Source organism: Meles meles, chromosome 16, assembly GCF_922984935.1.
Source record: "Meles meles chromosome 16, mMelMel3.1 paternal haplotype, whole genome shotgun sequence".
NCBI classification, from domain to species: Eukaryota; Metazoa; Chordata; class Mammalia; order Carnivora; family Mustelidae; genus Meles; species Meles meles.
In genome coordinates this window covers 56,749,370-56,772,147 of record NC_060081.1, presented here as the reverse complement: position 1 = coordinate 56,772,147, position 22,778 = coordinate 56,749,370, and the positions used below count along the sequence as shown (strand labels likewise).

The window sequence follows — 22,778 nt, the reverse complement described above, 5'->3', positions numbered from 1 at the left end:
AGCCACCTAGGTTCTCCCATTTGCTTATTTCTAATCTCAACAGTTTTCTTTGCACATCCATCACCTCCACTTGTGTGAGTGTAAATGTAGAAGTTCCTGGCTGTGTATTTGCTGCGTCAATGGGTTCAAGCATGTAAAATATTGTTAAATAGGGTTTATAGCAATGTACATTTCCACCAGCAACGTGAAACAATGTCTGTCTCCTCGCACCTGTACCCACATGGTAAGTGACCAGACTTTCCAAACTTAGCCAATCCAGTGACTGAACAACGTTCTCTCGATGTGGTGTTAATGTATGTTTCTCTTACTATACGTGAGGTTGGCACTTGCCACATTTCAGAGTTACTTGTATTTTCTTCTCTGCAGCCTGTACAAATAATTTGCCTATTTTTCTATTGCACTGGGAGTGTTTATTATTTATTTGAATATCTTCTTTGCACATCAAAGACACTATCCCTTTGTCTACACAATAAGCCTCAAAACCAAGGTTTTTTGGTTTGTTTTTTGGAACAAGTCGCTTTTAGACATTAATGAGAAGTTTCTGCAGGTCATGTCATTTTCTGGGCATCACGGCAGAGCTACCCATGGTCTAAGGGAGCAGCTGTGCCCTGTAAGGTTCTGGTGTGTGTGTTGGGGCAGGATGAGAGGTGGGAGGAGGGAGGCAAGGAAGAAGTTGTTAACTCTTGCACTGGATGGAAAGGGCTCTCACCTGTGAACTCACCATCCCAGGAAGTAGGCAGGACAGGCTGGCCTAACTCTAAGACCCTTTGCCCTTCATCTGAAATGTCTGAGGATAGGCAAGAAATGGGAGGCCACACCAATAGGGCTGCCAATTTCTGATCATTTAAGCCTGAATGGGTGGAGACTGGATCTGGAAGCTCCAAGCTACATTGCTTAATAGTAATATAAGTTTTCTAGAATGTAAACACCGTGAGGCCAGGGTTCGAGTGTTAAACAGTTGTTTGAATGAAGGAAAGAAGGAAGGAAGGAACAAATGAATGAATGAATCTAATCAAAGGTTGTGAGAGGCAGAGTTTCTGAGCAGGGAGGGAGGAGGGAGCCCTCTTACCCCTGCCCCTCCCTGAATGTGCTCTCTCCTCTTCCTTCCTCCTACCACATCTGAGTCAGGTCTCAGCTTTGGTCATTAGGTCCTGCCCCAGCTCTCAGGGACCAGGCTCTCCTCTGCCCTCCAGTCAACCCTCCTCTCCAAGCAGCTAGACCCCTTGTGGTCACTCCCCATGACCTGCACTTCAAGGGATTTCTCAATCTGCCTGCTCCTCTGCTTTCCTCTCCCATAAGTCCTGCTTCTCACCCTCCACACCTTATATTCCTCCAACAATGGTTGTGGTCACATTTATTGAGTACTTCCTGTATGTCCTTTTACATGGATCATGCTGAAGTCTTGCAACGAGAGCTATTATTATCCTTATTTTATAGATGAGGAAACCAAGACCAGAGACATTCAGGAGCTTATCCAAGGTCACTCTGCTAGCAGATGATAGAACTGGGATTCAGAACTCACTCAGTCTGGCCCCCGGGGCCGCGGTGCCTCACTGGTGTCGGAGAGCTAACTGGTTACCAGTCTCGGAGTGTGCCACGCTCCTTCGAGCTCCCTGCCCTTTGCTCATGGTGGCCCCTTCTGGAGGGCTCTCCTGTCTACCTTCCTCTACTTGCCAAAAGTTTTGCTCATCCTTCAAAGTCTTGCTTGTAAGTCACTCCCTCTGCAAAGCCTTTTCTGTTTTCCCTAGGAAGAGCTAGCTGCTCACTCTTCAGTTTCACAGTTGAGAACTTTATGCTGTAATTATTTAGGGACCTGTTTCCCCCCATCAAGCCATGAGCACCTCCCCCCACCCCCACCAGGGGACAGGGCTTGTTCTATATCTCCCTCTTGTCTAGCACAATGCCGGGTACAGAGTGCATGCTCTCGAAACATATGGTGACCAAAGGACAGTGGCCTGAGGACTCCTCCCAACACTCTGTTGTGAAGGTCTGCTAGGAGTCTCTGGTGGGAAGCTGGGAGAGTATAGGAAGTTGCAGGGTCCAAAATGAAAGGAGTCACACTGTAAGGGGCAGCTGGAGACAATTTCACTAATGTCACCACTTGACCATGGATCAAAACTGTCCCTGCGAGATCTAGCTGGTAAGGAAGTCCCATCCTTATATCACCTCTAGAGGTCTTTGGAAAGCAGCTGTCCAACTGCCTGTGGTTTCCCCCCTCTTGCAGTGCCAGGAACGAAACTATAATGAGAAGTGATCCTGGAAAGGCCTCTGGAAGCTACAGGAGGAAGTGTGGCCAGATTCCTCATGCTGAGAGCCTGGGCTGCCCCACACAGGGCTCTTTGAACCTCAGAAACCAAGGGGTTACACAGCTTTGGTAAGAGGGTAGTTCCGGGATGGGTGGGGACTTCCTTGGGGTGTGAGGGAAATTGCTCCATCCCTGGAACTATGGGGTAAGAACTGTCCAGTGACTCTCAGCAGCCCTGAGCTATGCTTCTCCCTCTGTGTCTGTCTCACGCAGGAACTTATTAAAGTTCCCCATAGTCTCAGGACAAATGCCTCAGCCTGTGGTCACTACATCCCAGAAGTTGGTGGACAGGATAGCAGAGCAGTTAGGACTATGTGATCTGGGGTTGGCCAGCTATGGGTTCAAATCCCAGCTCACTGTGTGACCTTGGGTCTTTCACTTCATTTCCTTAAGCTCCAGTTCCCTCATTTGTAAAACGAAGATAAATAAATTTTAAAACATCAAAATTAAGGATTTGTTCAATGGAGCAAATTTGTTCAAAGGAAGGCACAACGGGCCAGTGGTTTGCAAAGTGTGCTCCCTGGACCATCAGGTACTTGAGTACTTGTTCGAAATGTAGAATCTCGAGCCCCAGGCCTGCTCTATTGAGTCAGAAACTCCGGGGTGTGGCTCAGCGATCTGTGTTTTAACAAGCCTTACAAAAGATTCTGGTGCATGGTAAAGTTTGAGAACCACCGCCACAGACAAACCCGACGTGAGCAACATATTGGGGATGATATTGGGAACATCAACAACCAACAAGGCATTAATATCTAAAATTTACAAGCTACTTCTGCAAATTGACAAGAAAAAGATAGGAAACCCAATAGATAACAGGCCCAAGACAGGAATGGGCAGTTCACTGAAGGCGAAGCCCAAAACCCCGACAAGTATAGGAGAAGAATCTGAATCTCATATAATCAGAGAAATTCAAACAATGAGATGCCACCTTACACCCAAACTATAGGCAAAAATTACAGTCAGATAATGTAAAAGCTAATGAAAATGTGGGGAGACGAGCATCTTTCACATGCCATTAATAGGATTTAGTGACATTTAAAACATATATGTGATCTGCTAATTCCACTCGGGTATAGAGTCCAAAGAAGTTTTCACATAGGCCCATGGGTCATGTTCAAAGCTGTTCATCACAGTATTGTTTGTGATGAAAGGAAGTTGGAAGCCATCTGGGTGTCCATCATTGGCGGGGGGGAATAATTAAAACCTTGGATGCTCAACTTGGAATGCTTTGCAGCAATTTGATCAATAAGCTAGACTTTCTCACAGCAACGTGGGTCTATCTTTTTTTTCTTTTTAAGATTTTTTATTTATTAATTTGACAGAGATCACAAGTAGGCAAAGAGGCAGGCAGAGAGAGAGAGAGGAGGAAGCAGGCTTCCCGCTGAGCAGAGAGCCAGATACGGGGCTCGATTCCAGGACCCTGAGATCATGACCTGAGCTGAAGGCAGAGGCTTAACCCACTGAGCCACCCAGGCGCCCCAACATGGGTCTATCTTAAATATCATACGATGGAGTGAAAAAAAGGAAAGCAATGGAATTAGATTTTTCACACAACACCGTTCATGTAGTGTAAGTACACAAAGCATTGTGTATATCATGTTCAGGGACACATATCAACACGTAGGGTGAGTGTGCACTGTGGGGAGGAGAAGGAGTGTGGGGAATGAGGGGTGAATTAAAGCAAAACAAAACATCAGAGGGCATTGAAGGACTAATTATGATGGGATGGCCATTTGCTACAAATTGAGGATAATTCATGGAACTCTGGACCTAAAGGTCTAATAATAATATTACTTTAAAATCATGATCATTGTACCTGCCTCATGGTGAGTACCATGTGTCTGGGCATGGAAAGCTCTATGAAGTTTTACAAATAAATTTTTGCAGTTCTGTGTGAGTCTCTGGTCTCCTCTCAGGGCTTTCACTTTACTTTTACTTGTTGTCCTTACGCTGACTTCTCTGCCTCTCCAACCTTGCCATCAGGTTTCTTCAGCTACCCTGGACTCCCGGGATGGTAGCTTGTGGAGTCTGGGGGACTTTTCATCTGGGGCTTGAGACCAGAGCCAGGGCGCAACCGAACCATGGGAAACAAGTCCTATTTCCTCTTCACAAACTTCCCCAAGGGTCTTCTTACAGCCCATCCTCTCCTCAGTTCCCACCCCACTGCACCCAGGCGAGAGAGGCAGACCAAGTCTGAAAGTGTTAGGTGTGGAAGGGAACAGCTTTTATTGGGTGCCTATCAGGTGCTGGACCCAGCCCCAAGACCTTGACTTTTGTTCGTCCCCAGAAGCACCCTGAGAAGTGGGAGGCACCCCCCTCATCCGACAGATTAGGGAATGGAAGTCACCAAGAGGTGAGAACACTAACTGGACAGGAGCCCTAGGTCTGTCTGGCTCCAAATCCAAGATCTGAACAAGCAACTCGTTCAGAGTTTTAGGACCAGGACTGGGACCCCGATCATCTACTTCTGGCTCAACGGCCAGGAGAGAAAAACCTCTGTTTCACACTGATGATCCAATTCCTGCCATGAGGGGAGGGGCGACCCTGACACTTAGAGTCCTAAGAAGACCCTCGACGCTATTTCGTATAGTTAGCCTGAGGTAATCTCTAAGGAGAAATAGGAGATTCCCTTAAGTTCCTTCCCCTTCTTTGAACCTTAGTTTCTAAAACTGTAAAAGAGGAGGAACAGCCTGGGTTCTTGGGGCTTCTTTTCTCAGTCTGCCAGCAGGTGGAGCCCACCCCTCATCCCTCCCTTGGCCTCCAGAAAGCTGTGGGAGTGGGAGGAGAGGGAGGGAAGATGAGCGGTCCTAGGGCCGCGCCTGAGGCTAGCGGGACAAAGTAGGGCGCTGCCCATCCTGGTCTGGCAGAGGGGCCTGCTGAGCCTCTGGCGACTGCACGCGACTTTAGGGCCCCGCCCCCTGCAGGACATTCTTGGTATTGCAGAGACCGGAGCCCCGAGGGCAGGAAAGGACACCCGGGGGAGTGGAGGCCCACGTCCGGTGCGAGGGGGTCCCTGGCCCTGGGGTCTCACAAGCAGGAGCCAGTGAGACGCAGCCGGGATTGCGGGTGCGTCCCCACCGTCCTCTTCCTCTGCGGTTACAGGTAGTTGTCCTCCGCCGCGTCGCCCCCACCGGGGGAGTCCTGGGCCTCCTCGTCCGTGCTCTCATCATCGTCAGGGGCCAGCGCCTCGATGTCGTGCGTGATGTCGGCCAGCAGCCGGTGGAAGGCCTGTGCCTCGGGCCGCTGGGCCGCGCCGTCGTAGCTGCGCACGGCCGAAGCCGACGTGGAGCTCATGCTGCGCTTGATGCGGCCGAAGCTGTCGGTGAGGATGCCGCCCTCGCGGATGCCCACGCCCTCCAGGAAGCCCTCGAAGTAGCCGATGTCCTGGTCGGGGATGAAGGGCCGCATCCCTGCGGGGCCAAGAGACCCGGGGACTCCTCGAAGTTCAGCCCTCCCCCTCCCACATCAGAGCCACCTTCTGCAGAGATCTGAGTTCAAATCCCTGCTCCGTCCGCCAGCTGGTGGCCTTGCTCAAATTCCTCGCCTCTGCGCCAGAGCATAATGACCTAATGCTCTGCACAGGGTAAACGCTCAATACAGGTTAGCTGCTTGTTGTGACTGTAACGGTTACATCCCCATTTATTAGTTGTGGGACCCTCATTGAATAGCTACTCTGAGCCTTACTTTCCTCGCCTGTAAAACTCAGATAATCCCATCAGTTCTCCCGGTAGGGTTGTCGGGAGGTGCCTGGCACACACTGAGGGTCTCAGACAAGTCAGCTAGTTTTGCCTCCATCTCTATTCATTAGCCATGTGAGTTCAGTACTTTGCTTCTCTGAGCCTCAGTTTCCTCATCTGCAATATGGGGACAATAAGGGTCCATTTTCCCAAACTGATGCATTCAAGGAGGGTAATTGCAAAATGCCTGTTAGCTTATTAGTATTATCATTCCTGATGCTATTATTAGCCTTCCTCACCAGCAGTGTGACCTTGGACAAGTTCCTTAGCCTCTGTGAGCCTCAGCTGCCCGTGGGGTAGATGGGGAGAATCACTTCCTCGCCCAGTTTTGCTATGAAGGTGAATGGTTATACTAGTGCTCTCTTATGTGCCGTGACAGCAAGCACGTCTCTCTTCTGCTCTGCCCCTTTCTCCTTCCTGAGATGGATTTCACGATCTTGGCTTTATTGGAGGCTGAAGAATAGGAGTGAACACGTCTAGCCTGATGCCTGATTGGAAATGTCATGGACTATGTAGGGCCCTTAGCTGACCTTGGGGGGTGGGGCGGGGGGCTCACCAAGGAGGAGGAACTTGCGCCGGTCTCCATAGAGCTTCAGCAGGCCCGCACAGTAGTCCTGGATGGGCAGCCCCAGACGGTACTCCCGCAGCAGCATTGCAAACTGCTGGATCTCAAGGGGTCCCAGTTTACTCCGCAACTGCAGCGACAAGATTCAAGATCAGTCCCAGGGAGCAACCCCCACCCAACCTCTGCCTAAAAGGCCCAGAGCCCTCTGTAAGGGTATATTTGGCAAAGACCTCCCTTGAAACCTTCCCATGGCCTATGGGGGGGGGGGGGGGCATCCAGATCCTCTAGGCTGCATGCAAGCATGGATGTGAACTCAAGCTGCCTGAGTTCACATCCTGGTCCCTTGGTCAGCTTTGTGGGCTTGGGTAGGTGACAACTTCCCTGGCCCTTACTTTTCTTATATATAATGAGGATAATGGTGGCACTTCCCATCTTGGTTATTGAGATTAAAAAAAAATGCATAAAAGGTGCATAGAACAGTGCCTGGTATACAGCAAGCACTCAATTAATGCTAGCTGACACTTGTTAAGGTTTTCACAAGCTGGCCTCTGTTTACTTTCCTAACCTCGTGTCCCACCCTGATCTTCAACGTCTGCTTCAGTTATGTCCAGGATTATTCATGATTCCTGATTCCTGAAATGCTCCCTGTGATTTCTCCTGTCTCCAGGCCTCTGTTTGTGCTGTTCGCATTGCCTGCCTGCCCCAGCTCACCGTGACCATGTAATCTTGCAGCTGCTCGAGGCCCGGGCCGCTGTGGTCACTGCCGCTGCAGTGGGAGCCATGGAAAGAGGGTGTGGACGTGCCACTATAACATGCTTCAAAGGTATCCTGGGAGCCATTGCTGCAAAGAGAGGCAGAAAGGGGAGCCCTCACTCACCTCCCTCAGGTGGAGGCGGGAAGGCATAGCTACCGATGCTGTGGCCCGAGGCCTCATCCTAGATCCCATTTTGGCCTCTAAGGCCACACACGATCTGGCCCTGAGTCTCTCTGCTGCCTTATTGCACCCTCACTTTGTGTGTTCAGGCCACAGGCCACTCTGCCTTCTCTCTACTCCTCTAGGACTCCAAGTACCTCTTCACCTCTGGGCCTTTGCACATGCCGTTCCCTCTGCCTGAAATGCCTCTCTCCCCCTGTCTTTTGCTCAACTAACTCCTACTCATCACTGGGGCTTAAATGTTACCTTCTCGACAACATTTTCCCTGACCCCTCTCCCGATGACTGGGTTAGATCCTCTGTCAAATGTGGTCTCAAACCCATAAGTCTAATCATGACATGTGAGGCCTTTCCAGATCCCCCAATCAATGTCCACAGTGGCCTCTTGGCTGCTGTGCACCAAGCTTCATCCTGCTTCAGAACCCTTGCACTGTCTGCCCTCTGCCTAGGGCAGTCTTCCCTATTCCTCCTTTGGGTCTCAGTTCAAGCAGCATCAGCTCTGAGAGGCCCTCCTAACTCCCCAGATGTGGAAAGCTCCCATGGCCTCTCTCTCAGCATCCTGAGGTGCTTATTCCCTTTCATGCTTACCATTAATGCTTATTTCTATTCAATCATGACTTCATCATCTCCTGTGTCAGACACTCTAACTGCGCTTGCGCTATAAACCATGCAAGGGAAGGACCTGGATTTCTTCGTCTGTTAAGTACCTGTTCAGTGCCAAGCACAGGTCTCATCCTTGTCTGGCTCCCCACTGTAACCCTAGCACACAGCACAGCCTCTGGTGCAGGAAAGGTACTCAAGAAATCTTGCTTAATAATTATAATAATAATAAATAATTCAACCTGGGGCGCCTGAGTGGCTCAGTCAGTTAAGCAACCGGCTCTTAATTTCAGCTCAGGTCATGATCGTATGGTTGTGGGATGGAACCCCTCATCGGGCTCCAAGCTCAGCCTGGAGTCTGCTTGGGATTCTCTCTCCCTCTCCTTCTGTCCCTCCCCCTGTTCGTGTGCTCTGTCTCTCTCTCAAAATGAATAAATAAAATCTTTTTTAAAATAAAAATTTAAAAGATTCTCTACCCCCTGCTCTCTCTCTTTCTCTCAAAAAAAAAAGTTAACCTGCCTCCTGTTTTCTAAATTGTTCCAGAACCATCTTGCATTATTACCTCCAGAAAAGCAGTGTGGCAGAGTGGTTAAGGGATGTGGACCTGGAGCTAGTCTGCTCAGGTTCAAATCTCAGGCTAACAACTTACTAGCTGTTTGACCCTGGGCAACCTGCTTAGCTTCTCTATTCTTCAGTTTTTCCATCTGTGAAATGGGATGACAAAAATTGATGTCACAAGAACTTAGGGGAGTCTGTACAGCACTTGGAGTCATGGACTATAAGCAGTAAATGAACAATAGCCACTGTAATGTTGCTCCATGCATTTTTTTAAAAAAATGCAGTGCTTGGGGGCACCTGGCTGGCTCAGTTGGTAGAGCACGTGACTCTTGATCTTGGGGACATGAGTTCAAGCCCCATGTTGGCGGTAGTTTATTTAAAAAAAAAAAAATGAAGTGCTTTATAGAGCAGCACTAGGCACACAGCAAGCTCAAAGGTTAGCCATTATCATGATTGCCATCTCTCCGGCAGATATCAGGTTAAGGACTGGCCCAAATGCACACAGTATTAAGAAGGTGAACATATTGCCACCAAAGAGCGGGGAGGGGAGGTCAGGCGTATATTACAGGCAGAGATTGCTACCAGTCAAGCCTAAGGCCTTAGTAACAGAACCAGCATGACCAACTTGTCCCCCAGTTTGCCTGGGACTTTCCTGGTGTTAGTACTGAAATTCCCATGTCCAGAGAACGCCCTCAAGGCTGGAGGGGCGGGGTGGGGCAGGGGGCAGGCTGGTCACACTAAACAGAACCCTGGACAATGTTCCTGGGTGAGTTTGTTATGCTGCACTTTCCAGCCTTGCTGGCTGCTAGTGGTGGCCACGTAACCAAGTTCTGGCCAATGAGACATAAGAAGAAGTTGTCAGGTGGGACTCCCAGCAAAGCTCTTTACCGAGGCCCCTGGCAGGACACTATGATGACAGGAGCTTTGATCATCATCTTGGTCCATGAGGTGACTTTGAGGATGGGAACAAGTGCTAAGGAGGGGAGAGAAGAGAGACCTGGACCCCTGCTGGCCATAAGGCCATAAAGGCCTGATCTATTTTATATAAGAGACAAGGTGGGAAAAAAAGCTATCTTGTTTAAAACTCTATCTTTTTTAGGGTTTTCTATCACATGGAATTAAAACTAAAGTAAACCCAAATCATTTTTTGGTATTAGCTCTGATTTGGGCTCTGCAGGCCACTATGTCTGGAAGACGAGCAGAGAACTACAGGCCTATATGGGCCCTGTTCTGGGTTCTGGCCCTCCCCTGGGCCTCTCAGAGTCTGGGTTTGGATCCTCTGAGCTCACTAAAGCCCAGAGAGATGGGTTTACCTACCCCCCACCCTCAGAGTCCAGGGTGTCAGCACAAATCGAGGTGGGGTCATTTTCTCCCACCCTTTCTTGCCCACAAGGGGCACAAGAATGCCCAGAAGAGTAACCCTATTTGTGCAGCGGTGGGGGGGGGGGGGGTGCAGGACGGTACCCACAAGGAGCTGCAGCAGCTGAAGTCGGCGTCATAGGCGTAAGTCCCATCCGTGCGGCAGCTCTCACCTGGGGTCAGCAGACAGGGTGGCTGTCAGAGGCCGCAGACCAGGGACTGACATCCCCAGCTCCCTAAAGCCCCAACCTCAGGCCCTCCCTGTGGCTGGGCTGGTGGCTGGAGCGTGGATGGCCTTTAAGTAACCTTAAGGGTATTAGCTTTTACCCTGAGTGCAAGCAGGCAGCGGCTGGAAGATTCTGACCACGATTCCTACCCCCACCACCAACACGCAGACAACCTTTGGGAGGCAACTCACCCCCTCTCCTGGCCCTCAACTTCCCCAAGGCTGGGACAACACCACCTTCCTGCCTGCCTCACAGGGGTCTTGGGAATAGCAGGTAAGGGAACAGGTGAGGTAATGTTTTGAAAACTGTGTTTGAGGCAAGGAAAAAAAAAGAACTTTGAGGGAAAGAACCCTGAATCTTGAGAGGATAGAAGCACTATTTACAGAGAACTTGCTCTCTACCTAGCCCTGTTACCCCTCTGAATCCACTAACCTTACCGTTCGGATCTTGGTTCACTCAGTGTCACTTCCTCAGGAAGTGACTTCCCAGGTGAGGCCGGTTCCTCAATCTGTGTTCTCAGAGTACAACGTGTGGCCACATTTTATTTATGCAACTATTTAATTACTGTGGGCCTACCTCAGCAATGCAAGCCTTGTGAGAGCAGGGGCACGTCTGGTTCTGATCCCCAGTATATCCTGGTGATAGCAGGTGCTTCAGTAAATATTTGTTGAATAGAATGAAGTTGTTGAAATATTTGTTGACTTGTCTAATTTACCCATCATCCTGTGAGAGCTGATGAGCCATCCCAGCTTCCCCATAACCACAGTTCCCACGGATGGGAGTGCCTCCAGAAGGAAGAGCTCTGTTGCTGGAGCTATGAAGGCAAGGAGCACACTGAGGGGACTGTAGCTGAGGAAATTCACTTAGTGGCCTTGAAGGCAGCATGGGACTAAGGCTGCTGCAGATAGAAGCTTTAGAAATCAGACACATCTCGGGCGCCTGGGTGGCTCAGTGAGTTAAAGCCTCTGCCTTCAGCTCAGGTCTTGATACCAGGGTCCTGGGATCGAGCCCCACATCGGGCTCTCTGCTCAGCAGGGAGCCTGCTTCCTCCTTTCTCTCTCTGCCTGCTTCTCTGCCTAGTTGTGATCTCTGTCTTTCAAATAAATAAATAAAATCTTAAAAAAAAAAATCAGACACATCTGGGTTTGAATACCAGCTCTGCCATTTACTCGCTGTGTGACCTTGAACAATTTATTGACCGCTCTGAGCCTTAATGTCCTCATCTGTAAAACTGGAATCATAAAGCTTCAGAGAGTTCTTTTATCTACTCAAAAAATACTTGTCGGGCATCTGTGCTGTTCCTGGTCCTGTGCAAGGCACAGGGGATACAATGCAAATAGGACCGACAAGGTTGCTATGGGGATTAAATAAAACTTGGCACATTGGGGGTGCCTTGGTGGCTCAGTGGGTTAAAGCCTCTGCCTTCGGCTCAGGTCATGATCCTAGGGTCCTGGGATCTAGCCCCACATTGGGCTCTCTGCTCAGCAGGGAGCCTGCTTCCTCCTCTCTCTCTGCCAGCCTCTCTGCCTACTTGTGATCTCTGTCTTTAAAATCTTAAAAATAAAAGACCTGGCACATTGGTACTGTGCTTGGCACACAGTGGGTGCTCAGTAAATGCCTCTATTAGTTTTATGCTCATTCTAGCCCTTGATTGGACTCAAGGGTGGGTCTGGAGATCTTGGGTTTGACCTAGATTCCTGGTGGAGTCAGACAGCTCAGGAAAAAGAAAAGGCACATGTTTGGATTTCTGCAAGTCAAGGGCATCAAAAACGACAGCGGGGAGAAAAGTTCAGATTTAAATGGCTCATTCTGATTCTGGCAGCCAGAACATTTGTGAAGAAGCTAAGTTGGAGGTCATCATGAAAACCGACATTTTATTTTAACTACATAAGGGCGGCAGGAGTTGGGGGGGACTCTGTAACTGTGATAGAGATCAGGACTTCTAAAGGCAATCATTGGCCCTGATTCCTGGGGCAGCCCCCCTCCCCGGCCTTTTGGGTTGTTTCACAGGGAGGAGGGCAGCCAGGAGTTCCCGTACTCACTGCGGCTGCACAGCCACGGCCGCTCGGGCGTGGACGTGTAGTGGTAGCCAGCCCGGTCCACGCACTCAATGCTCTGGTCCCCGTAGATGATCTGGAAGACCTGACAGATGAGGGCACAGGACTCCTCAGCAGCATCCTGGCCCAGGGAGGAAGACAGAGTGCTCAGGACCTCTCCAGTGGCCAGGGTACCCCTACCCCCTTTAACAGGTCAGGAGTCTTGCAGGGTCACACACGCATCTATGGTACTTTGGAGGGCATTCCCCATCAAAATTATATGGCCATCCTCTGGGTTTTGGACTCCTTTATAGAGTCCAGCAGCAACTCTAAGTCTTCTGCTCTGAAAAATGCACCCCATATTTCTAGGGGATTCATAGGACCTCCTGAAGTTTATCTAAAATAAGCCCTAGGAGCACCTGGGTGGCTCAGTGGGTTAAGCATCCAAATCTTGATCTCAGCTCAGTTCTCTTATCTCACAGTCATGAGTTCAAGCCCCACACTGGGCTCCATGCTGGGCATAGAGCCTACTTAAAAAATAAAGTAAAATAAAATAAAATAAAATAAGCCCCAGTTTAGTTAAATTTACCAGTAGGAAGTTGAGGCTCAGAGAAGTGAAGTGATTAGCCAGGACTAGAACCCAGGACTCCTGATACATACCAGGAGGAGGAAGAATTACATGTATAAAAATTTTAGGCTCAACATAGTTACTACTACTGGATGCCATAATTAGGTATGAGCTTCCTGGCACCCAGGGCAAAAATGGAAGTAGGATGAATACACAAACTTCAGTCTCTGATAGGAGGCAGGAATTTCAATTCCTGGGTGAAAGTTTCTTGAGACTGCAAATTTGAAGAAGAATTTGCCTTTCTAATTTACCTCCTTATGTCTTTAAGCAAGAGACCCAGAATGACAATCACCGATGAGACCATCTTCAGGTACCACTTCCTATTTTGTACCTCTAGAAAGCTCAGGGTATGGATTAAAATGTAACCCAGGAGAGGCAGGATTGATCCTTACAATAACCCTATAAAACAGACACAGAAGATCCTTCTGTTACAATTAAAGTCACTGAGGCTTAGAGCAGTCAGGTGCTCTTTTTTATTTGACAGAGCATGAGAACGAGAGAGTCAGTGCATAAGCAGGGAGAGCAGCAGAAGGAGATGGAGAAACAGGCTCCCTGCTGAGCAAGGAGCCTCATGTGGGACTCAATCCCAGAACCCTGGGATCATGACCTGAGCCAAAGGCAGACACTTAACCGACTGAGCCACCCAGGTACCCCAGCACTCGTTTTTGTTTTTTTTTTTTTTAAGATTTTATTCATTTGACAGAGAGAGATCATAAGTAGGCAGAGAGGCAGGCAGAGAGAGGGGAAAGCGGGCTCCCCGCCGAGCAGAGAGCCCGATGCGGGGCTCAATCCCAGGACCCTGATATCATGACCTGAGCCAAAGGCAGAGGTCCAACCCACTGAGCTACCCAGGTGCCCCACCAGCACTCAGGTTTTTTTTTACTCTAACTCCTATGCCCTCCATTGGACCAAGGCCTTGGAGAGGCCTTCAGATACTCCTGAAAAACAACTCTTCATTTATTTACTCATTTTGCAAATTCTCATTTAGTCCCATTTTAGGCACTGGGCCAGACTCTAGGGTCTCCAGGGTGAATTAGATGAGGTCTGTACCCTAAAGCCCTCACAGTGCAGTGAGATAAACAGGGCACACTCTTCCCTCTGCCCAGAATTCATTTTCCTGCCAATTCGCCTTGCTCACTCCTTCCTCCCCTTCACATTTCAGTTTAAAAGGCACAAACTCACTTTCTCTATGGAAAGTGGATCTCCTTTCTCATTATCACTGCAATCTGCTTGTTTTCTTCTTGGTCCCCTTCCCAAGGTATAGTAATATAATCCCTATCTCTTTGTCCATTTATTCAATATTTATCACGTGGCAGCCACTGTTTTAGGGGTCAGAGATAACAGAGTGAACCATTGAGAATGCACAGGTCTTTTGCACTCTACAAGGAGACCAGTCTGGCTGAAATGAAATGCATAAAGAGGGACCTAGAAAGAGGAGTCCCGAGAGGAAATGGGCTTCAGCCACCACCATAAGGTGGGTGGAGGGTGGACTTATAAGCAATTGTAAGGACATCAGCTCTTACTCTGAGTGAGAGGGGAGCCACAGGAAGATTTTGAGCAGTGATATGTTGTGACTTACGTGTTAACAGGACTGCTCTGATTGTGTGTGTGTGTGTGCGGGGGGGGGGATGCAAGACAGATTATAAGCAAGAGCCAACCCCATGATCTAGATGCATGACCCAGATGACAGAAAATGGGGTGTGGACCTGGGGGTTGGCGAGAAGTAGATAGGTTGGGTTATATTTTAAAAATAGGGCCAACAGGGACACCTGGGTAGCTCAGTTGGTTAAGCAGCTGCCTTCGGTTCAGGTCATGATCCCAGCGTCCTGGGATCGAGTCCCACGTTGGGCTCCTAGCTCAGCAGGGAGCCTGCTTCTCCCTCTGCCTCTGCCTGCCACTCTGTCTGCCTGTGCTCACTCTCCCTGACAAATAAATAAATAAATAAATCTTTAAAAAAAAAATAGGGCCAACAGGATTTATTGACAGAATGGATGTGTGTTGTCTGAGAGCGAGAGGAGCCACAAGTCACTGCCAAATTTTGATCTGAATGAGGCAAGGACAGAGCTGCCGTTAAGACAGGGAGACAAAGGGAGGAGCAGGTTTGGGGGAAAAGACTGGGCTCTTAGCTTCAGATGTGTTGGGACATTGAGATGGTCATTAGCCCACCGAATGGAGAGGCCAGTTGGAGAAAGGAGTCTGGAGACTTGCTGAGAGATAAAATTTGGGGAGTTCTCAGTGTTTTAAATGCCATGAGATTATTGTTCACTAGGGTAGGTATGGGGTTGGGGGAGGGGTTGGGGGCCTGGGTTAGAGGAAAAGCTTAGACAGCTCAGGATTGAAGGTCTCTGCTAGATTGTGAGCTCTCTAAGGGAGGGCCCCAAATATGTCTTGTTCATCTCTGCGTCCATAGCACTTAGCCCAATGCCTAGGACAAAACTGGTGTTCAATAAAGATGGTCAAATGAATAGAAGCAAGGGTGAATATGGAGAGTGGAGGGAGGAGAGGAGAGGCAAGAATGGAAGGCTTCTGCCGTGAATGACTGCCATAGTTAACAAGAGTACAGGCTCTGAACATCCTGGGTCCCAGTGTTGAAACCACCACCAGTTTCCTGTGTGACCTTCCACAAGTTACTTAGCTTCTGGGTGTCAGTTTCCTCCTCTATAGAATGAGGATGGTTGTGATGTTTGCTTCTAGGGGTTAGTGAGAGAATGAAATGTTTTCGTGCTGGTTCCTTGTCTGGCACGGGTTGGCATTTCATTCGTGCTGGTAATGAGTGTCCTCGTGATTGTTACTATGGTTATGCCGAAACTGACGACATGGGAGAAGGAGCAGGGCTGGAAAGGGGGTTAGATCAAGTCTGTTTGGACTGTTTTGAGTTTTCATCCTATTGGGATGGCAAGGGGAGGCGTCCAGGCTGAAGATTTTGAAACCCTTTGGCGTCTGGAGCGCACAGGTAGAACCTGAAGTCCTAGGTAGGGCCTCTGGAGGAAGAAGGGAAGAGGCCAGGGTAGACCCCAGGAACCGGGCGGGGTGGGGTGGAGGGCGACGCGCCCGGGAGGCAGGGCGCAGGGGCTCGGGGTGCCCTCGGGCTCACCCTGTTGGCCACGGCCAGGATGACAAGGTTGCAGTAGGCGTCGGGGCTGGGGTCCTGCGGGTCGAGAGGGTTGGAGCCCGGGTGGCGCCGCTCCCAGCTGCCGCCGCCGCCGCCGCCCGCCTGCCTCCGCTCCCAGCTGCCGCCTGGCTTGCCTGCGCCGCCGCCGCCGCCGGCGTGCCGCCTCTCCCAGCTGCCGCTGAACGTCTGCCGCCGCTCCCAGCTGCCCGACGCCCGCGCCCCCGCGCGCTGGCGCTCCAGGCTGCCGCCGCCGCCGCCCCCGGCCCGGGCCTCCGCGCCCGCACCCCCGCCCCACGCCATCCGCCAGTCCAGGCTGCAGATGGTGTGGCGCCGCTCCGTGGTGCCCCCCCGCCGCTTCTCGGGCGACGCGCCCGGCTGGCCCGGGTCGCGCCCCGCACCGCCGGGGCTGGCGTCTACGCCGGCTGGCACCGGGTCCACGCCCAGACCTAGGAGGAGCGGGACCGCGGTCAGGAGATCCGGGCTAAGAGCCCCCTCCCGAGACCCGCTGGGGACCAGCGGCGCCTGGCCCTGGAGGCCAGATCCGCCCCCCTTGGTGCCCTTACTTTTGGGGCCCGCCTCCGGCCTCGGCTCCACCCTAGTCTTCCTCGCGGTCTGACCAGTCCCGCAGCAGTCCTAGCCGGGAGCTCAGCCTCCCCGGCATACGGCCACGCCTCTAGTTCAGACTCCGCCCCTCGCCTGAGCTCCCAGCGCGCAGGTGCCGGGCTCTGCTTCACCACGCGCTCTAACTTTAGGTCCCAGAATTTGGGTTCCTCCAGCCTTGGGCTGGTGGATCAGGCGGTCCACTATTCAACCTCAATCTCAACCTGGGGCCGCGTCTTCTTGCGTATGGCCGCGGCCTGCCTTAATCTCAGGGTAGTGTAGTCAGTCCTTTTCCATCACACAGCATCCACCCTCCACGGCCCACCCCTCCCTACTCCAGGTCACGCCTTTCCCAAAACTAGACGCAGGTTTTTTTCTCTCCCGGTTCACCTCCCGGCCCCGCCCCGGCCCCGCCCCACTTGCTGTACCGGTCTTAAGCACCAGCAGGTGCAGCGCATCGTCCTGCAGGTAGGAGGCGGCTGCGATCTCATGCGTGGGGATGCGCAGGATTAGTTCCTCGTTGTCGCGCCAGGTGAGCAGCAAGCAGCGGGCCGACAGGCTCAGGATACTGTCCTGCTCCGCCGTGGTCTTCAGCGGCAACTCCTTCAACTGCTGCAGGGTGGGTCGGATCTCTTGAGTCCCGGAGGGGCTCGGGTGGGAGAAGAAGGGGACAAGACCCAGCCCTAACCCTCCCCAGGGCCTCACCCTGGCCGTGTCCAGCAGCTGCAGGAGCTCGTCGCGGCTGGAGGGGTTCAGTGAGGAGGTAACCCAGGTGAGGTGGCCCAGGAACTGGACAGGACATGGGAGGTAGAGGTGGGAGAAGGGCACAGAGAGGTCACCTTGAAGCCTGGAATAACCTAGAACTCCTCGTTGACCTAGTGTATATAGACTGAGGTAGAACTATTTGAATTAATAATAACCTGATAATAACTATTAAGGTGGACACAGAAGCCAGACCCCCCAAAATGATGCCCTAAACCAATACAATAATTCTTCCTTCTCAGTTATAACTTAATGTCATCACGAACTTTAATGTTATTCAATGTAAGAAATTAACTTTTTTTTATTTTTAGCTTTGTTCTTCTAGGTGAATTCTGCCAATCAAACTTTTTCTTCTTTTCTTCTCTATGAAATTTCAGTCCCCAATTTTTAAGTAGATTTATTGGTTAGCTCTACTTTCCACATATGGTTGCCAGGTGAAATACAAGATGCCAGTTAAATTTGAATTTCACATAGACCTTGAATACTTTTTAAGTTTTTTAAAATGTATTTTTAGTCCCATGCAATATTTGGGACATATTAATACTAAACAAGTACTCACTGCTTTTCTGAAATCCACATTTAACCTGGCAGCCCGTTTTGGCCAAATCTAACCCTCCTACTCCCATACCGATCTTCCCTGGATAATGAGGATTCTCCACTGCTGCTCATGAAAACCCTTGCATGACCTCAGTCCCCTCTGGCTTGCTGAACTGGGTTCCTTTAACAAGTTCATCCACTGTCGGTAAAATCTCACAGGAAGCTATGGCTTTGCCCATCTCTCTCCCCTGTGTTGAAATGGAAACACTGAAGCTGAACGGGTGGAGGTCATTTGCCGAAGGTCCTCAGCATAAAGCAGGAGCGAGGCTGGCGTGAACCCAGCTCTCTTTTCCCTGAGCCTCCCCTGTGTGAGACAGGGCTGGTCAGAGCTTGGTGTGAGGGAGGAGTACAGTCTCTCCTGATGGGATCCAGAACACGCTACACCAAAATCTGGCATCTTGGCATATGGAATATCTTTTTTTTAAATAAAGAGTAATTTTAATAGGGATAATAACAGAAAAAAAAATTGAATATCTTAAGCTCGAAGGAACTGAAGAAAATGGTAGAAGCAGGACAATTACTCTGACCTTCCCCCACCCCTCTTCCCTGAAAGCAGGAGATAAATCTTGCACCTGAAAGGTCTCCTCCCTGTACCTGAAGGGAGACCTCCTTCTCACCAGGGAATTTAGGGCCGGGAAGGCTGTATAAACAAACCTTGTTATTTCTTCACCTGTTACTCCCCAAGCCCAAAACTCTCTGCCTTGTCAGTTTTTCATAAATTTATTTTAAAAAAGATATAAAAGCTTCCTGCTCTGGTCACTTCTTTGGGTCTTCACTCTCATGGACATGTAAACATTTAATAAAATGTGCACGCTTTTCTCCTGTTCATCTGTGTTTGTTGGCTTCATTTTCAGACCTAGCCAGGGACCCTAAGAGAGTTGATGAAAACCTTACCCCTCCTTTACTCCTCACCCCAAGAGTCTGCGTGCCCTTCTCCTCATCCCACACATACCTTGACCTCTTTCTCCAGGTAGTCACACAGCAGAATCTGAGGGTCGATGAGATAGTCAGGGGGGTAAAGGGGCATCGAGTGCAGGGGCCGGCGACTCACACTGGTCCGAAAGGCAGCCCGGCGTGCGGCTTTGGGGAACACCAGCCTCCGGATGGGGGATACAAAGCCCTGGGAACGGGGGTGGGGGTGGGGGACAGGGAGATGTGGGGGAAAACAACAGTAACAACTGCAACTGGCTTTCTCCGGGCACTTCCACATTGGGCATTTGACTACTTTACATAGTACCTAGTTTAATTCTCATGGACTCTGCAAAAGGGGTACCTTTGTGATCCCCATTTTACAGATGGAGAAACTAAACCTCAGAGAGGGAACTAGCTGATAAGGTCACCAGCTAGTGGTGGTAGAATCACGAGTGCAGTCTGGCTCTAAAACCTCATTCTAAACACCCAGGGGAGGGCAGAGGGCCTACTAAGCCCCAGGCCCAGGCTGAAGGAATCGGTCTAGGCTGAGGCAAGTAAGAAAAATATTAAGATTCAATGTGGCTGAGTGGTGAGTGCGCAGGTATCTGTCACGCTATTCTGTGTGCTTTCCCCTGAATTAGAAATGGCTACATAAAAAATGACCTACAGCAAGGCTCAAGAAGCCAGTTCTGGGCTCCAGCACAGCCCACCAGAATCTAAATCTCACAGTCAAGAGTGAGCCCCTCTTTAGAGCAGTTCTCAGTGAGTGTGGGTCCTGGGTCAGCAGCAGCAGCACCAAGGAACTTAAGAGGAATGCACATTCTCCCATTCTCTCCTAGATCTACTGGATCAGAGCTTGGGGGTGAGACCCAACGATCTATGTTTTAACAAGCGCTCCAGGTGATTCTGATACAGGCCCAGCTCGTATCTTAAAACCAGTATCTTGGAGCCCAGATGAAGCATCTGGATGTTCTGAGAAATGAGAACCAATGATCTGGGAAAGGGCGTTCCAGGCAGAGGGCTCGGCATGTGTAAACTCCCGGGGGGCTGGCTGAGTGTGAGCCTGGACATGTGCGAGGTCTATTGCAGCTGAATGATGAGATGAATGAACCCTTTAGACCAGCCTGATCTGGGTTTCTTGGAGGAAGAGGGCTGGGTGGGGGTGGGAGTTGGAATCTGAGGGACCACCTGAATGGCAAAGACAGCCAGGTGAGGCGCCCAGGGAACCAGACTAGAAAACTTCTGACAGTAAGGAGGGGTGAGGATCTAGGAGGTGAGAGGGAGGATCCTCAGGCTGATGCCTTTGGAACAGAGCTGTCCTGACATAAAGAGGGGGAGGGGGCAGGCTAGGCTGGAACCCAGCAGGGGACCAGGTAGGTATCTCAACCTCGAAGCCAGCCTTATAGCACAGAATTGCCCTGGTTGACGTCCTTCTGTCTGGGGAGGTGAGGAGCAGAGGAACGGGTCTGTTGGGTGTCTGTTGGGCTCTCAGTCTGAGGAAATCCCAGGAAAGCCCTGGAAGCAGGTTGGAATATCTCCCAAAGCAATCTGTCTGGCTGGGTTTCCCTGGAAGTTGTCTGTCTGTCTGTCTGTTCCAGGGAGGGCGCCACTTGAGAGTAGGGGAGACGGGCTAGGGAGCTTGAGCCCAAAGGTCTGACTGTCCAAGTGTTGGAAGGACAGTCTTTTCAGATGAGAAGAAAGACTCTACCCATGCCAGTCCCTGCCCACCACCCCCACCCCAGGCCTCCCACTTTACCAGCTCCAGGGGCATTTCTCTACCCTGCCTCCCTCCCAAACTCCCACCTACCTTTTTCCCTTTCTTGACTTCATATTCCATGGCGAAGCGTCCCCTCCGTTCTTGCCACCCTCCAGACCATCCCGTCCACCCTCTCCCCAAGCCCCCCCTCCACGCAGTTCCTTTGTTCTTTTTCCTGCCTGGTCGGAAACTCCACCAGCCCTGGAGTTCCTGCCGGTCCTGTCTGATAGTGAGCAGAGGTGGGGGGGACAGAGGCAGTGGGTGGAGGACTCAGGCTTGGGCCCCTCCAGCTGAAGAGTGGAAGGAAGCCCAGCCAGAGCAACTGTCCAGGGAGAAGGCCTCCAGCCTCCCTCAGAAGGTTTGCTGTTGAGGGGGCTTGCGAATCTAGTAAGGCTGGGGAAGAGTCCCCCAATTTGGAGTCCGAGAATCCCAAATTCCAACCCTGCTTCTGCCACTGACCTTGTTGTGTGACCTTGACAAGGCAAGGCAGTTCCCTCTTGCAGAGTCTCGGTTGCCCCCTCCTCTCTATGAAGTAGAAATAAACATTGCCTCCCTCTCTGGCTGCTGCGGTGAGAGATAAATGCAGGAGTGGAGAGGGAAATGCTTCCTAAACTATGGAATACTGTGTCCACGCAAGTTATGGTTTTAAAAACTAAACATTACCATTAAGGACAGCAGTATAAATGGGCTTTGAGGATAGGCTGCCTGAGTTTGAATCCTGATTTTGTCACTTACTAGGGTGATAACCTTGGGCAAGTCCCTTATCCACTTGTTTCCCCATCTATAAAATGGGCATAATAGCAGTCTGACCTCATGGTGACCTTGTAAGGATTAAATGCACTTGGAAGAGCTCCTGACACACATGAAATGCTCAGTAAATATTAACTATTTAGCTATCTATGTGTTCTTGTGTCCTGGGCTGTTTTACTGTCCCTTGGGAGAATATTAGCAAGGCAAGTTTCTCTTTGTAGTTCTTTGCTGAGCACTTTACATATTTCATCTCTCCTATTCCTTACAAGATTGGGGTATCATTATACCTATTATATAGATTGAAAAATGAGACTCAACTGCAGAGGTTTCTGGCCAGTCTGAATTTGAAGCCTGGTTCCCTACCTCCAGGGCCAGCGTGCTCAGCAGGTCCCACTCAGGACAGTTGAGAAGTTTCCGACTGACCCATCCCTGCCTTGCCATGTCACCTGGGTTCTGGAAGCCCCAGTTCTGGACTGATTTGCTGTATGATCTAGGGCAGTTTGCTTATTTAAACCTCTCTCGGTCTCAACTTCCTCATCTTTCCAATGAGAACAATGATCCCAAATGCCCTGCTCTTTAGTCAGAGGGATGGTGAGAAAGATATCGGACTGTGAATGAGAAAGCAGTTGAAATTGTGAAGTGCTGGGGCCCATGCACTGGATTGTTTTGAAAGTTTCTTCTGAGGGCGCCTGGGTGGCTCAGTGTGTTAAAGCCTTTGCCTTCAACTCAGGTCGTGATCCCAAGGTCTTGGGATTGAGCCCTGCATTGGGCTCTCTGCTCAGTGGCGTGCCTGCTTCCTCCTCTCTCTCTGCCTGTCTCTCTGCTTATTTGTGATCTATATGTCAAAAAAAAATCTTTAAAAATTTTTTTTAAAAAAGCAAGTTTCTTCTGGGTTCACCTGAGTGGCTCAGTCGTTAAGCATCTGCCTTTGGCTCAGGTCATGATCCCAGTGTCCTAGGATGGAGCCCCACTTCTGGCTCCCTGCTCTGCAGGAGGCTGGCTTCTCCCTCTCCTATTCCCCCTGTTTTGTTCCCTCTCTTGCTGTGTCTCTCTCTGTCAAATAAATAAATAAAATATTTTTTTAATTTTTTTTATTTTATTTATTTGACAGATAGAGATCACAAGTAGGCAGAGAGGCAGGCAGAGAGAGAGAGGAAGCAGGCTCCCTGCCAAGCAGAGAGCCCGATGGGAGCTCGATCCCAGGACCCTGGGATCATGACCTGAGCGAAAGGCAGAGGCTTTAACCCACTGAGCCACCCAGGCGCCCCAATAAAATATTTTTTTTTAAAAAGAAAGTTTCTTCTGAAAGCATAGGTGTGCAGAAAGAAGGAAGGAAGGGAG

General features: G+C 50.3%; 1 protein-coding gene across 5 annotated transcripts; it reads right to left on the bottom strand.

Annotated features, from left to right (window-relative positions):
- Positions 1-3,674: 3,674 nt before the first annotated feature.
- Positions 3,675-20,826, bottom strand: CCM2L (CCM2 like scaffold protein). Of its 5 annotated transcripts, none has more exons than XM_045981567.1 (10): positions 20,739-20,826; positions 18,972-19,139; positions 17,366-17,449; positions 17,089-17,272; positions 16,043-16,506; positions 12,327-12,462; positions 10,167-10,230; positions 7,319-7,448; positions 6,599-6,737; positions 3,675-5,715 (listed from the first exon to the last, which is right to left on the bottom strand). In XM_045981567.1, the coding sequence occupies exons 1-10, from the start codon at positions 20,766-20,768 to the stop codon at positions 5,402-5,404; spliced, it is 1,713 nt and encodes a 570-aa protein (XP_045837523.1). In that variant the 5' UTR covers positions 20,769-20,826; the 3' UTR covers positions 3,675-5,401. The 5 variants fall into 5 exon arrangements, with proteins under 5 accessions (XP_045837523.1, XP_045837525.1, XP_045837522.1 ...); XM_045981569.1 differs by having other exon boundaries at positions 3,675-5,689; XM_045981566.1 differs by having other exon boundaries at positions 17,089-17,449.
- Between the last annotated feature and the right edge of the window lie 1,952 nt (positions 20,827-22,778).

What these genes read in the sequence shown, in the direction of transcription:
- CCM2L (XM_045981566.1), bottom strand. Translation starts at nt 20,768, where the DNA reads ATGGAATATGAAGTCAAGAAAGGGAAAAAG. An exon ending in ACCTGGAGAAAGAGGTCAAG is followed by an intron (nt 17,450 to 18,971) that starts GTATGTGTGGGA and finishes TGTCCTGTCCAG; the next exon opens with TTCCTGGGCCACCTCACCTG. An exon ending in GCGCAAGTTCCTCCTCCTTG is followed by an intron (nt 5,716 to 6,598) that starts GTGAGCCCCCCG and finishes TTGGCCCCGCAG; the next exon opens with GGATGCGGCCCTTCATCCCC.